Here is a 16,877-nt window from a genome sequence, read left to right as displayed (position 1 = left end):
GTCATATAACAAGTCATTAGTAAATGTTAACAAAAAAAAAATTTACTTCGCTAGGGAAAAAAAATAATTTATGCATTATTATTTGTACATTTGCTCCAAAAGCAGACAAAATGACTTCCTTGGGCAATCTAGTGTTAATTAACCCCTTGACATACAAATTAAATGGAATAAATGACGAGTCAAACTCGTCATTGTATGTCAAGGGGTTAAGAAACTAATACGACTCCTTATGATTTCTTTGATTCTCATATAAAATTTAGTTTTCCACGTCTAAACAGTAAATATAGAATTTCACTAAATGAAAATTTCAGACCGGAAGCTTTTGAGTTAACTAGCGAGTAACGTTGGTAAAAATCGCGAGGGCAGTTAGCGGCAATTAATTGTCTCCACGTAGAACGCACGCGGCGCACGTTTTACTGACTCCCGCGAAGCGCTACGGTAACAGAGGCCGAAACTGGCCGCGGCTAATCCAGAAAGCGCGGGACAGTTTTAGTTTTCCACTGAATAATACATAAACCGCTTTTAAAATCAAAAAGTTCCGGGCGACCCGGTTCCCCTGTCTGTCCCCCGGTTGCGCGGCTCGACCGCGTTTTTCGTCCCCGTGTGAATACGTGAAACGCGCGCAGCTGCCCTGGCTCTACGTCCACCCTTTCGTTCCTTTCGCGGACACCTCGCCTGTTTTTCCACCCGCCGCCTGTCATTTCGCCGTAACGAGCCCTGGTTATTCTTTGTCGACCGTGTACCACTGCTAACTCAATTGCTCTGAGTTTACCTACTTCCGGCATCGTATCCTAACCGCGTCAGATAAATACGGACTACTGGCTGTCTCGTTTGTTCTTAGAGGAAGGAAAATAATAATGCATATTTGTAAATGCAATTATTCTCGTCGAATCGTTAATTCCGTTTTCTTACGTGGGTTACCGAGGAGAGAGTAGTGGGAAGTGGCAGCCTTATGGGACTTTGTGTCGCATGAGAATGTCTGCAATTTTTACTCTGTGTAGGATTTTTTCAGACAAAAATTGTCAGATATAATAAAAAAATTATGCAATTTTCTTTTAACTCCACTCGTTAATGAATGATTGGCGATGAACGAACTATATAATTAGTCTAGACTAATCGATTAGTCCTGAAGTATTCGAGATAGAAGAAACTGGTATACGACCTTTTTTGCAGGTAATAATAGTACCTACAACTTTTATTCAAAGCATTGATCGAAATTTCGACCAAAAAAAATTTTTCGATTTTTTCGAGATTTTTCAAGGGGTACCCCTTCAGATTTTGCGAAATTTTCGTTTTTTGCCAATAACTCCCAAACCGTTGGACCTACGAGAAAATTGCATGAGACTTTTTTTGTAGAGGACGACGAGATCTACAATTTCCATGTAAAAATTCTTCGCTAGCTTCAATAGTTTACGAGTAATTTGCAAAAAACTGTTTTTTCGTTTTTCGTCAATAACTCGTAAACTATTAATGCTAGAGGACAACTTTTATACAGAAATTATAGATCTCGTCGTCCTCTACAAGAAAGGTTCTATGCNATAAAATTGTTTATTGCAAAAGCATTTTCTTCTCGCCGAGATCATCTCCAATAAATTTGTTTCTCCTTTCGCCTCTGGTATGATTCATCGTGAGTAACGAGCAGCAGACCGTGGAGAAAGTCCATGTTAATCGATCAGGTTCGCTGGTTCGCTCGCGTCTCACGGCTCATCGTAATTGCGAGCAGTCCGTGAGGACCAATTAAGAGAGACCAGTAGAGGAACCACGGGGAAAGTTTTTTCTTGTTATATACTTACGTATCTGGTTCTCACGCATCCGTTCCTTGCGGAGGCTCGTTCATTTCGATCTCGGTACGTGACCCAATCTCTTCCTCGTTCCAAACGTTTTTTGGTCACAGCCCCCTTTCTCCGCGCCATTCATTGCTTCTTCTACGCTTCTGGCGATTGCAATTTACCCTTTACTAGACGAGGTTCACGGATTTCATAAGAACTGATGAAACAATGTTACATTTATTTTTTAGCATTTATATCTACTTTCAAGTAGAATTGTTGGATCATGAATAATTTAGTACATTTCCCTAAGCAGATATGAGAACGAAGATGACTTTTACTCGCACATTGTACGAGCCACAAACGTTGTGGCACTACTTATGCTTCTTAATATTGTAATGAGGGCTCAAGGTAAGGAGGCGTGCAGCGTAGAGAGGAGAAATCATATTGTCTGAGGAGTACTATGACGTCGTAGAGAGGAAAGGCAATTGCGGCAGCTTGCGAGAAATTACATGCGGAGACGTCGAAGAGCCCAGAAGGGGCATGGCGCGTGGTCCTCTAAAAACTCGCGCGAAATTAGATTTTAAATTCCTGACGGCGCGGCGTCTCGCATCCTGGCCCGAATTACAGAGGGAAAATAGAAAAAGCTCTGGCGAGACTTAAGCAGATGCGATTCTCCCCAGCGTTATAGCACCTCCAGCGCCCACCGAGAGGGTAAGAAATGAGGAGTGGGGAGAACCGAATCGACCGTCTTCTCGACTTTATTTCAAGGATACTCTTCGATTTCCGGGTGTTATCCTTGTAATGCTTGCAAATGGAAATCAGCAGCTTCGGATTGAAGCGTCAGGGTGGCCCCGGGCTTGGAAATCGTTCGGTCCCTACTCTTCGAATCTGACAGATTTCACGCGAGGTCGGGATTTATTTTTAGCGATTCAGAGTAGGGAGTAAATTTAAAGTGGAACGAAATTGAAGGAAAAATAAGTGAGATTACAGAACTGAGATTCTTGACTACAATTTAATGTAATTAATTATAAAGCGACGCAGTGAAAATCGATTACACGTGATTATTTCTTGTTTTCATATTTCAATTCGTGCTTCCTGACTGAAAGAACAATATCTTCTAGTTCTTTTCTAGATCTCCTCTCTAATTCAGATTCCAGTCGGGTCCCTAAATTTCAAGAATCCTTTCCACACCCATTCCCCCTCGGCCTCGAGATTTACCACCAAACTTTTATTGCGTCGTTTGATTTACACCAACGATAACTCTAACCCTGCGATCGTCCCTCGGCCGTTTTCTATTCCCTCCGGGAGTTCCCCGTCGCGAAAAGAATGCCAACGAAAAACTGTAGTAGAAGAAAAACTTTCTCCACCGCGAGAAGTAACCAAGAGTCCCTCGCGTTAATCACGAATCGCGCACGTCCTCGGTCCCGTAAATTCCGCGCCGGCCCATAATTCAAGCGTGCACGCGCGGTTCCCCGCGTGCTCACGCACGCACGCACGCACGCACGCATGCAATGGTATTCGTGCCTGTGGCACCGCGTGGGCTCGGTTAAATTATGCAAATCGGAGAGGGAAACGATTTCGTCGAGGGCTCGCGCGCATTGCCGACGTTCCTACGCGCTCGCCCGTCGACGATTATGTCCCGCGGAGCATCGGGCCGAGCTCCTAATCGGCCGGTTCCGGCTAGGAAATCGAAAATTCCGTTTTTTCCAGACGGGAACCGTTTTACACCGCGTCCGTTTCTCTCTATCGGACACCGGGAATTTGTACCGGACCGATAATCTCGTTAAGCCGGATTCACAGGCCACGCTCGAATTCGCGAAATTGCACGCGATTCAATCCCCTGTTCTACTGGTCCGTGCCGCCGGCCTGTAGTTGCGCGGACCCGGTTACGAAACAAATTGGATCGCACCCCTGTCTAATTTGGAGCCTCCACGCATTATCGCGGCCGGCGCACACCTGGAACGTTCACCATATATCGCCGGCCCGGAGACTAGAGATACACTGCCCTTTGCGTAATCGCCGCTGGCTCGATTAAGTGAACGCAGTGTACAATTTTGCCACGGTGCTGTTTCCATTGCTCGCGACAATTCGCGTTAGAAACAGTCGTAAATTAATCTTTGCATAATACGATTCTGTCGGGGTTTCATACACGGAAGAAAAACAAACAGAGAAGAGCCACTCGCGTGGCAACCAACATAACTTTCATCTAACGAAATACATATGTAAAAACATGAGTGATCATTTAATATTGCAAATCCATGAATATTTTGCACATTTAATTCGTACGCACTGTATAAAGGAAAGATTTGACGCCGGGCATAAAACATTGTTTTATCTTTATTTACTCGAATCGGTTAAACATTTTCTTAACGTTTCCGCGTTATTCTTTCGTTTCACGTGCATTGTACCACGTTTATCCACGAGCGTCAAATATTGAACCTCGCCCAAGAGGGTGTGCGCTTGTTTCGCGCAAAACTCGTAGCCCCACCAGGGTCTATCTTGCCGGGCGGCCGTTCGCGATAAAACGGGCCGGAGCAGATTGTTCCGTGCAAACAGAAGTCCCTGACCTGCCCCCGGCGGCCGGCCGCGGCATTGCCAACTCAAATGTTTGCCACCTGGGGCCGGTGCCCCGTGAACAAGGGCCGTCCCACGTATGAAACGTTCCCGGTCACGTCCTAAGCGAGACCGCAATCGGTCGCGACGCTGACAACGCGAAACGACGTTTGCCTCTGCCCCTAGTTCGACCTAATTAATTTGATCCCCTGCTAATTCGAGTTCTGTTGGAAAACTGCGCAGTTAAGTGCAACAGTAGAGATTGTATTACGGAACAAATCGACGATTGATTCGTTAATATGTTTGATCTAGATTTATCTGGACCAGCGACTGGTTTATTAAAGAATATTAAGTTTGATTTATTCGTATATTCGTCACTGACGTGGATTGCGTTGGTCAGGTGACCGTGGATCTTCCGTTTCAAGCCAGGCCAGGCGGTTTTACGGCATTCCTGACAAGGTCGTTTACCGAACAGTGGCGAGATTAAATCTCTGACACTCGAATCCCGGACATTTCCCCCGGAATCCAGATGAATTCGACGCGGTATATATTCCCGGACCGGCTTTCGATCCGCATTCCTAGTCCGCGACGTAATCGAACTATTTTTGGCTCTCTCTCTTTTTTTTTTCCCAATTTGAATCCGGCTGGCGAAAGCTGGGAAAAAAAAAGCGACACGTCGACGATGGCGCTAGGCGGAAATCGCTTTTTCCTCTCCCATATAGTACGCTCTGTCGTGAACATTTTCATTCAAAGGCAAACTTCGTTGTTTATATTTACTTATAAAATATTTTTTACCAATTTCGTAGAAATCAGAAAGAAAAACTTGAAACTATATTTAATATCTTTCTAATAATAGAACAGATTATTTTCATTGTTCGAATTATTCTTCACATTAATGTGCAATCGCTATGCTTCGATTCTGATCGCAGCTGTGAAATTCGCTTTTGATTCACGTTGTATGCATACGCGAAGAATAGATGGAAGGCGGTTGAAAAAGCGGTGAAAGAAGAGGCCGATTTCGGCGATAACCCGTCATGAATGCGAATCGCCGTTCGGAGAGCATAAGTTATAGACGCATTATTTCCGGGATAGGAGCACAGAACGACGAGGTTTTTTTTTCTTATCCAACCCTTTTTACTTCTCCCGCTTCCAACGGATTCCTTTGTTTATACATGCAAAAGCAGACCCATCGATCCTCGCCCGTTTCTACTAGTAAAACAATGTCAAAGAGAATACGAGATATACTCTCATGATAATAATTATCGCTGAGGACTTGGTATTGTATGTAAAAGAAATACGATACAACTTATGGAAATTCATCGTATTCCTCTTAAAACTTATTTTGAATTAGAGGTGGAGGTATTGCACAGGTCTGGGGAAGAATATAACGGACCGAGATAGTTAAGAGAGAAAAAGCCACGTGTGTTGCAAATTATAGAATATTATATAAATCTTCGGGAAATAATAGCTTTTAATGTCGTTTCTCGTTTTTACAGGTAATAGTGTATAACAGTGTAAATTATGTAAATAATTGTACATAATAAATAACTCGTTTTTACAGTGAAACTCAGTGCAGTTATTAATTCTTGAAGATTCTTGGAAGTGAGAGGATCGACATATTATATGTATTTAATGTGTACTCTCGTTCATATTATAGTCAGTGTACTCGGGGGTATTGCGATATTAACAACGAACGCGAGATAGTTCATTGTCATCGAATCAACACAATTAATGTTATAATTGCGCTTGAAAATTAATTAACGTCGTTGCCGTTCTGTTCATTTTTAATGTCGCCCGGCTAGGAAAATAATAAGCGGACGGACAAAAGACTCGGCGCGGCCGCAGGGATGCATAAAGGGAGACCGGAAGCGATGCCGATACCACGCATACCACCGCGTTTCTCTCCGCGGTTTTTGTCTACCGATCGCTTTTGTCACGAAATATTCATGGCAGGAATATGTACTCCTCTTCCAGTCTTTTGTCAACAGCGCAATTATATTTACCTCCTCGACGAAAATGACACGCGGGCCGATCTACGGTGCGCCGGTTAAATCAAATGCATCCTACGACTTGTTCGAACGAATTAAAAGCGCAGAACCACGACTAAGCTGGAATTATTTTCTCATCAACGTCCACATCGTTCGGGCAAACTGTCTTATCTCGTTGTTGCGTTAGGCGATAAACGGCACAGTTTAAGGGCGAAGTTATGAAGCCAGGATTACCTTCTATATATTCGCGATGTTATGCAAATTGCCGAACTAGCACTCGGGGAACTAGCAACTTGCAAGTCCCTCGCGTTGCTGTTTACCCTAAGTGTGTGCCTAGTACATCTGTCGACCCGTTCGCTTTATTAACACAATTGCAAAAAAAAAAATATGCAAACGCGATGAATTATTTTAACACTAGATTGCCCAAGGAAGTCATTTAGACTGCTTTTGGGCAAATGTACAAATAATAATGCATAAATTATTTTTTTTCCCTAGCGAAGTAAATTTTTTTTATTGTTAACATTTACTANTAAGTTTCAGTCTTTCTAGTGTTAAAGAGGGTTAATCCGAGGGTGAGAATTCCTAAGACAAATCAGATGATTCAAAAATAAAATGTACAAAGTGAAAATTGAATAATAAACTGTTAATGATAATAATAATAATTTTCGAAACAATTACGCTTTTAATCTACGTTCCATGGAGGATCAAAATTTACAGAATTAGTTATTTGCATAGTTTAGAAAACACAATGTACTGAAAATGAATAATGATTGTAAGAAATGCGAAACATTTTGATCCCCCTTGGTAGATCTGATGTTAATGCAGAGACTATTGTTCGATTGTAATAAGACAAGCCATAATCAGTTCCATGAACCAGCATCATATAAGAGACAAGCTGTTTCACTTTCTCGTGAACGTTTCATCCATCTCGCCTCACTGATCCACCGCTGTTCCGCGCCGCTTTCATCCATTTTCATCCACGGCTTCGATACCGTGGCATCCTCGATTTACTTTCATCGCGGTTAAGCTGCGGCACACACAATACCTCGCGCCGCGTAATAAAGATCCATCTATTTCTGTCATTTCTCGTTCCCTTTCACCCGGCGTTCCTACAGTTAACATCCCACCGCCGCCGCCGCCGCCGCCGCCGCCGCTGCCATTTCTCACCCGGGCTTCTTCCTTCCTTTCGTTGTCCACTCGAATAACACCGGGCCCCCGGCTACCACTTGACGGATCCTTCGCCCCGGAAGGAAAGAGGGCTTGAATAATGATTCCTGAGAGTCGGAATGGACAGCCCAAGGATGGGACGACTCGCGTTGCAATTCGAGGGCGAGGTCGACGCGGGTTCATTAACCGAACACCCCTGCTCGTTAATTAGTCATCGGGCTCGAGTACAATGCCCGTCGAGACTGTTTCACGCTGTGCCCTCGAAAATTGCGTTGTCTTTCGGATCGATAGGATCGGTGCGCCGGTTTCCGTTTCCATCCTCCGTCATCCCCATGCCGGCTATGAGTCGATTATTGCTTCATCGGGGTACCGGTTACCGATACATTCTGTCCTGGTTAACGCGCAAAGGGAATCGATTATGTCAGCGATTTAATGGAAATTGGGAATTTGTGAAATACGACCTGCCCGGGACCTAATAACATATCGTATTGAGGTCTGCAATAATAAAATGTATTGCACGATGTTCTAGGCCACAGAGTCGATACGAACTGTGTATATAAAACATTGATAAGGTAAATAGTTGAATTACACGAGAGGTTTCGAATAATGAAAGAGACTTGAAAGATTCATCTCTTAAAAGATGAAATGATTAATGCAGAGGACTGCATTAAGGTTATTAAATTACTGCTGTTACGAATCTCAGTTCGGTACTCTTATCGTGATTTTAACGTAATCAGGACCTCGGTATAAAATGATTATGCTGACCGATGTAAATTGGGATAGCCGTGCAGCCAATGTTCTCTTCGTTCGAACCGCTCGACGGTGCACGGCGCAAAGGGGAAATTAATTAAGACAGCCCGATGCGTCGGATCCCTAGCGTGTTCCGTCAGTCACGCTCTGGTCGCCTCCGAATTCGGCGGACCTCGAATCGATCCGCGGCTTTTCACTGGGCCAAGACCGCGGAAAGATCGATACCCGGTGATGAATTTTTGATAACGACTAAGTGAATTGGTTTCCCATAGTAGAGAAACTTCCTCAGATTCAGGATCAACCTTCCTCGATTGATTTCTCAGTGTCCAGACGATGTCTTAATTGCATCTGGCGTTGAACTAGTTTCGCACGTACAGAATATAGACAGTGTCGTATTTTATGTTCCAACTTTTATATACAAGTCATATAAAAGTACAGTTCAATCTTTAAATTAATTGCAAGATTGCTGTACCATTTATTTTCACGAAGTTGTAAGGAATCACTTCAGAATCACCACTTTTCAGCTTTAGCATTTTTTTCCCGGGACACAAGTTCGAAGGAATCACTTCAGAATCACCACTTTTCAGCTCTAGCACTTTTTTCCCGGGACACCCTGTACATTTCTTTATAATATATTAATTCTTTCACGTTTACATGCAAACTCGTATTTTAAAGGTCAGTTTCTGTACAAAATCTGCTCGGTAATAATAAATTGTCAGATTTTTTTACGGTGAAACGATGAACACGTATCACAGCAATAAAGAGACGCCTTCGCAGGCAAGCAATAATCCAGTTTTTTTCCTCCACGGTTTTATACGTCATAAAATCTTCAGCTAACGACAATAGCGGTGTTCGCATATTTCAGGCCGTAGCGGCGTCGCAATGCACGGGGATATCCGGAGATATCCATACACATAAACATGCGTCTTCGTTCGACGCGCGGTTTTATGGTGTCTCTAAATTTTCGCCGATAAAATCCGGGAAATTTACCGCTGCCCGGGGGCTAAAGCACCTGCCATGCTCTTACTCCGCGGAGAACCGGCCAATGCGGCGCGAGAAGGACCACGGAATCGATGGGAACCTTCGAGAACTAATGTAAAACATTGAGGGTTTCCGACTTAAAAAAAAGTCACGCGCTTGAAAAAATTCAGAAATCAAAAACGATATTATAAATTAAAACAACGTTAACGAAATTTTATAATGAGTAGAGGCATTCGTATGTTTTCGACATTTTTTATGATATTATCAACCCCTTGCCGTATTTTAACTAGTCTGACTTGTGGTCAGTATTTTGTATTAAACGTGAATATTATGAGTCAAACTTGTGATCATAATTTCATGCCAAATGTGGATATCACGAGTCATGGACATAATCTCGTGGCCAACGAGAATATGCAAAGTTTTCTATAAGCATAAAAAACGGTCTGAGAATCCACAAGGTTCGAATTAAGTAATACAGCAAGGAATTAATAAAAGTATTATTTCATGGCATTATTTTTATATCCATGTTATTCGTGAATACTAAGTTTTTGTATCTTCCTGCCACTCGTTTTGGGATTCGTTCACGTTCCACTTGGAGAATAGTTATAACGTAGCAGCGAATGAAGAGGAATTTTGATCGGAGTCGTGCGACGAGAAATAATCATCGGAAGTGGAACGATGTCGGTCACGGTATCGAGCTGTTTCAGTATTGTTGTCGTACGATCCTGCCGTAGTCGTTATTAAGAAGACATCGATTCCAATCCCCTGGAAATTTGACCCGGATTCGAGTATTACCGGCCTTGTTTTCTCGTAACCGCACCACGCTAATCGTTCCTAGACTTCATCCCGTTACTTGTAATCGATTCCTGTCAATTATTAAAAGAGAAGAGGAAAATAGTCTCATTTTCTCATCAATGATCGTTTAATGGGTTTCGATTCTTTAGATTATATTTAGGGTTATTAAACCTTCAATAATCCACAATCTACTGATCATTATTATTAGGTTGGGGAATAAGATCATAGCGTTTTTACAATTTCTTTTATTTTACAACGATTTGTTTGCTGTTTGGCAACGGGTAAGTATTCATTCGATAGAACTCTTTCTGCTCTACAAAACTATGTTAATTGTATTTTTGAGTTATTTAATTTTTTATTAGTTTTGAGGCTTAGAAATGGAATACCCAGGAGGCAAAAATCAACATTTTCGACACCTGCTCTTCTTTGCTTTTCATCGAGGTCAAAAAGCTGCCGAAGCAGCCCGGGACATTTGCGACGTGTATGGAGAAGGTGTCATAGGCGAGTCTACAGCACGGAAATGGTTTGCAAAGTTAAAAAATGGCGACTTTAACGTCGATGACACGTCCCGCAGCGGAAGGCCTTCTGAATTCGATGAAGAACGTCTCAAATCACTTTTGAAGGAGAACGGTCGCCAAACCAGTCGTGAATTGGCGGAAAAAATGAACTGCGATCATAAAACGATTCTATAATTGATTAACTTATTGATATAATTATTGTTTTTTGTTTAAATAAAAGTCTTCGGTAAAAACGCTACGAACTTATTCCCCAACCCAATATAAAAATAAAATAATTTCTAATAAATATATTATAATCTATAATTCACATTATAAACTGAATTTTATCTTGAAATAAGAAACAGAAAGCAGAAATAGTTTATATATCCAGAATAGAAATAATTACAGATAATTTCATATCAGACTACGAGTTCATGTATGGACGTAGAACATCGATGCGAGAACATCCGCTTAGCACTGAAACGAAGCAACGATTGTTATATAATACGCGAGTGATATCGGGCGTAGCATTTCCGGTGATAGATACAGTAAAAAGCGGAAAAAGGCACGAGGCTCGTTAACAGGGATCAGGTATCACGCGATTAATCGGATTTATTGGACCGTTTCCGAGCGGAACGATTGATAATGTGCGTTACGTATCGCGATTGACCCTGATAACGTTGAATTTCGCCGGGAATGGAAATGGGAATTGGGAAATTACCACCGCTGATCGATGCCTATTCTTTGTACCGTTGGGCAGGTGCGTACGCCGACGGTTTTCAAATAAATGGACGATGTAATGAGGGGTACGCGTCTGTAACAAATCATTCTTCACGTTCCATCAAATTTCGTGAAAGAAATCGCTGATCGAAACCGAGAACGATCGTCCTTGTTTATTCAATTAGCAATCGAGCTAACCGATCGAAGTGTTTCCTAATTAGTTAAATAAAGCCTCTTATCGAACCGGGTCGAAAACTCGGGCGCGTGGCTAATTAATTAACTATCGGTCAAAGCTACGTTCGAATTAAATGAACTGCTCGGTCGAAATTACAATTAATTAATCGGATTGACTGCCGCGAGAATCGTCGCAGAAAGTTCGGGGGCAATCGGGGCGCAATAATCTTTCCATCCCTTCTACCTACGATCGGGGGAACGCGACGCGGGCGCGAGACGATGCTGGTATTATTTCGTTTCCTTCGAAAGAACCATTGTGCTCGCTGAAATTCTTTCTCCCTTTCAGCCGTGGATATAGACAATCCGGCGAGATATCGAACTTTTCCTACCCCGGACAGATAATGCTCCATTGAAACCGAAGTTTCCCAGAAACTACACGAAACAATGGAATGTACAATAAGGAGTATCCCTTCGTGCCGCTTTGATCCAAATCTCGTGAAACGTAATACCCGCGTCTGTGGAAATCAGAATTTTTAGAGGACGGACGAGAGGAGAGAAATTGTTTTATACCTCGGGAATTTCGCGAAACGAGCGAGTCTCTAGTGAAGCTCAAACGGTAAATAGAATTTCTGGTAAGAAGAGAGGAGCGTGAGTGCTACGAACTCGTTCCTGGATGTCGTACGATCGTTTTTCAAAGCGCAACATTCCTAACATACAAAGAAACGAGTTAGTTATTAATTGTTATCGGTTAGCAACAAAGTCAAACTTTATTTACGCTATTTACAAGCTTATCTTTCTTTGTTGAGAGACTTTTGAACGGGAGAGGGCAAACACAGAGCCGGGCTGGCCGAGATTTAGCCGCGCGTACATCACGCAAGTAGTGCGAGTCAGTGTATACTCAGACTGTCTTCTACGGGGCGAACAGCGTGCCGCGAATCGGAGTTTGTAGACTTCCCGCAGCGAACAGATCGTGTGTTTGAGGATGTTTAGAGGTAGAGAATTTAATACACGTCGTGTAGCGTTAAAATTGACAACATCCTAGAACTCTCTAAACCCCGGCGTCTAAATCAATTCACGGGGAGCACAGAATTGAACAAGCTAATAGCACTTTCTTGAATCAGACAGTCGAGTAGTTATTCTGAATTTAATAAAAGAGGTCGTTTTAACGCACTTCACGATTCTTTGTCGTATCTTTTTTTCACTGTGGCTTTCGTCGTTGTCAAAAACACGGCGCGTGCTAATACGCTGAAGCCGTGCGTATTAAAATGTCTTTCTCTCTCTCCTGGGCTGGGAGTTATTTTTTAACTCCGAACGCGAGTTTTCGTCAACGTGCCGAGCACACGGCTGCGTTTCGGAAAAATCCGCTTAGCCAGGATTTGGTGTCGATCGCAACGAGCGCGTTTTCGAAACGGTCACACCGGACAGCGTACGAATTAATGAGAGAGGATCGAGTATATCCTCTAGGAAACAAGCCAACGATTGGATAATACGAAAAACACTTTTTAATAATAATAAATTAAATATCGTACTTCGAACGCGTAAAATATTTGTTCTAAATAGAAACGCTGAAAGTAACAATGAGCTGCACAGTAATCGTCGCGTGCAGCTATTAACTCACAAGGGGATATAAGACAATTGCATTTTGCGGATGGGAAACTCATCTGGCTTTTATCTGCAAATTTATTTTCCATGTCATACGGATAACTCCGGTTCTCCCGCGCCTCGTTGACCCGTTGTAACCACTTGGCCGTGTCCACGATTGCATTTCGATGCGAGATCGGACGCGCGGGGATTAATTCGAAACTCGCCCGGATCGCGGACAGTCCCGTGCAATCCGCTCGGTGCACGCGCTCGAATTTATACATCGTCCCCGAATTCGCTTTATTCTCCTTCATTCCGTCCTCCCCCGGTCTTCGTGTCGTGCCTTCTTTTTTCCCCCATCCACGCCTTTCCACGCCGAATTATTTAGGCGCTCAATATTTCACATATTTTTTTTTCAAGCGTTACTTTAAAAAATTTCTGACCCTTTCACAGAATTACAGAAACGTTTCGAATTTTAACGAAGCTTTTACTAAAGTTGCAATTTTCATATTTTCGTTCATAAATTCGAGACGAACTCGAAAATGCTTTTAAAAAATTGAATCAATAGAATGTTTAAAGAAAATCGGTTAGATGTTGGCACCGATTCAATAACAATTCGCGAAACACTGGCTGTGTTTACAAGTATCTTTAACAAATTGTACTAACGCGAAGGTGAATCGATCGGATCGTCAATTTAGCGAATGGGACGATTCCCCGTGTACCTCTCGCCGTTCCGCCCGGCGGAACGCGCATTGTCCCGTGTAAACGCGGACAGTACACGTTTCACGAGAATTCGATGGGGTCGCCGGATACGGACTCGCGCGCGTTATCCACTTTAACGCCGGGTCCAAAGCCCGAATCGCAGTTCCGAATTAAACCGTCCGGATGATCCGTCCACGTCCGGTCCACTTTAAGGCTCGTTTGCGATTTCTGTCTGCAAATATAATCTAGCCCGCCGAGATCATGCTCGGTAATTGCTCGAAACGAACGGCTAATGAGCCTTAATCGATTACTGACATCTCCGCAATTCCTGAGTAAAAAGAGTGACGACGGACCGCGCCAAATAGGAAACTTATGTCCCATTAAATTCCGAGGGAGGACGCACGCTTTCATGTAGCCGCTCTCAATTTATTTCAACGGCAGCCGTAACAAGAAAGCCGAAAGTCCCGGGGCCACCCACTGCATTAAACGCCTTCTTCCTCATCCTCCTCCTTAAAGCACCGCGCCGCAAGATTTTATTGCGTTGCAAAGTAATTTTTCACTCTCGCCCGGGCTTCTTTGTTCCCAGCGTTATTAATTTAACGCCGTCTCGCGACGTGACTTTAATTCGGTAATTTCCGTCGATGAACGAACGGCCGGCGGGGGTGGAAGGAAACAACGGCCGTTGTTACCGATTCTCGGCGAACGGGTTAAAAGTATAGACGGAGCGGTAAATTTTCCAAGCGATTGCACTCCACCGGTTAGTAATAATTCCAGCGATCGATAATCTCATCAGTGAACTTTTACAATAGCGGGACAGATGGTACCTACGCGGCGGCGGGGCATGTTGCTGGTGTACACGCTACGTGGACGCATTCCGTACACGTTCCGGGAGTTTATCCGGGAAAAGTAGGACTGACATATTGGGATCGTTCTGGCCGTCTAGCCGCGTTTATGTACCATCCGTGTCGGCGTCCTTCGCCGAAATCATCCTCGTCCTCCTTTCCTCCTATTTTCTCTGCTCGGTCTTAAACGTGAGCCGCGGGAAATACGAATTGGACGGGTCTCACGTCGATACACGGGAATAAATGGTCTCGGTGAACTCTTCAAATCCGTGCTCTTCGTATAATTTAGAAGAATTCAAGCCTCGCAGCCTCCGGTAAATTATTGGATCGAGATAGAAACATGTACATAATATATAAATGAATGAAGGATCAGTATAGAACAATACGATAAATATTAGCAAGTTCCTTGAAAATTATTGGATGATACATTAATAAATACAATGGGAGACGTGGATGGATCGTGGCAATAATGCGGAGAGAAGTGGTTAATTATTAACGAGGCGACGCTTTACGTATTCGTTGGGAATCCTCTTGAGATGAACCGATAAACATATTAACGAACGTTACGGTAGATAACGTCGAGAAGAAACCAAGTACGGGCGACTATCGATCGCAGTCGTGGCAAGTTGATGACCCAATTATACACTGTCTAATGTTTCGCTACCAAGCTCATTAGAGAAATCTTGATTCCGAGTTGCAACGTATTTAATTAAGCCTCTTCCAATATATTTCCCTGCTACATTTGTTATTCATTTATAATTCTACGCAGAATATCATGCTGGGATTTCATTGATAAATATTTCTTAAAACTGTACTCTGAATATCGTAATTTGCATAATTTCTGTTTGCTTCGTTTCAGGTGTCGAATGAAACAATGGAGAAGGGATCTGCCGCCAACATCGGTGATAATCACTTTTCATAATGAGGCTCGATCTACGCTGCTCAGAACCGTCGTAAGGTACCGAATAGAACTGATATTAAATAACGAAGAGAAAAATTGCTGGAGTAAACGTGAAGTAGGGAATTCAACGAAACGAGATTAATATTTCCTCGTTGATCGCGGGGTAAATTCTCACGTGTACGTGCAACGCGATGCAGTTCCGCGGAAAACCCGAGAGAACCCTTGAGCCGTGTCTGCAGAGGCGCCCAATGGAATTTTCTAATCGCCGTTCCACACGCTTACGTACCTATTACCGAGCGCAGCGATAAATCACGCGGTCCTACTACAGGATCTGCCATTTATCTCATAAATCCTTTGACCCGCGCTTAACTGCGCTGATTATTAAAATACAAGATTGCTGTTTTCGATACTTAATGCACCGCTGCATTCGCCCAGTCAAAGATTTCCCTCGCGAACGAGCCACTTAATTGAAACATTTCTCCACGGTAACATCGCTCGAAAGAGATTACTCCCCCGTTGGGAGAGAAATTCTTTTTTCCTCTCGAGGATGCCGCCGGTAAACTTATTTAAAGAAACTTATTTAAGAGAGGATTCAGGCTACAGTGGTCGAATTACGCCGGTTGAAATTAGAATCGTTTAATTTCTTCCTCGCCGCGGCTTCTCATGCTTCTCATTGGTTTCAGCGTGCTGAACAGAAGTCCCGAGCATCTGATCAAGGAAATTATTCTCGTGGACGACTTCAGCGACCATCGTAAGCAATTTGAAATAATTATTATCCATTTGATTAATCGGAAGATTTTTCATTCATTTTATGAAACCGGTTTATGTGTTCTTCTATTGAATTTGTCAAATAAATCGTGATTTATTCTTGTAACTCGAAAATCCGTTTAAATTTCGTTATTAAACGTAAACATTTAATGAATCTGAATTTTCCGTAAACGTGCAACGCGTGTGTATTCGATGAACGCCGCGACAATTCACCTACTTTTTTCCCTGGTAGCGGAGGACGGTGAAGAGCTATCGAGGATACACAAAGTACGAGTGATACGCAACGAGAAAAGAGAGGGCTTGATGAGGTCGAGGGTGCGAGGCGCGGACGCAGCCACCGCCACCGTGTTAACGTTCCTCGATTCCCATTGCGAATGCAACGCCGACTGGCTCGAGCCGCTGCTGGAGAGGGTGGCCGAGGATCCCACGAGGGTCGTGTGTCCCGTCATTGACGTCATAAGCATGGACACTTTCCAATATATCGGTACTTTAACATTATGGCTTCCTCTCTTCGATGTGTATTCAAAATATCTGATCGTAACATTTCATTTATCCAGAGTATAATCTTTCGATCACTTTAGTAGTAAAATCCAATCTTGACTAACACTAGAAAGACTGAAACTTAGTATATACCTATGTTGCCTAAAGCAGTCAAAATGACTGCATTGTGAAAGAATAATGTGTAAAGA

General features: G+C 43.1%; 1 protein-coding gene across 1 annotated transcript in view; it reads left to right on the top strand.

The window, feature by feature from the left end:
• The window catches only part of Pgant2 (polypeptide N-acetylgalactosaminyltransferase 2), a 185,927-nt gene that overhangs the window by 164,667 nt on the left and 4,383 nt on the right, over nt 1-16,877 (top strand). The window contains exons 4-6 of the mRNA XM_018020110.2: nt 15,379-15,477; nt 16,104-16,171; nt 16,421-16,672. Of these exons, the coding sequence (XP_017875599.1) occupies nt 15,379-15,477; nt 16,104-16,171; nt 16,421-16,672 (419 nt within the window). The remainder of the gene's footprint in view (nt 1-15,378; nt 15,478-16,103; nt 16,172-16,420; nt 16,673-16,877) is intronic.

The sequence above is a fragment of the Ceratina calcarata genome, unplaced genomic scaffold, assembly GCF_001652005.2.
Source record: "Ceratina calcarata isolate Rehan_Ccalc_2016 unplaced genomic scaffold, ASM165200v1 scaffold216, whole genome shotgun sequence".
NCBI lineage: Eukaryota > Metazoa > Arthropoda > Insecta > Hymenoptera > Apidae > Ceratina > Ceratina calcarata.
The sequence above is the reverse complement of the archived record's forward strand: the minus strand, read 5'-3'. Positions and strand labels throughout refer to the sequence as shown.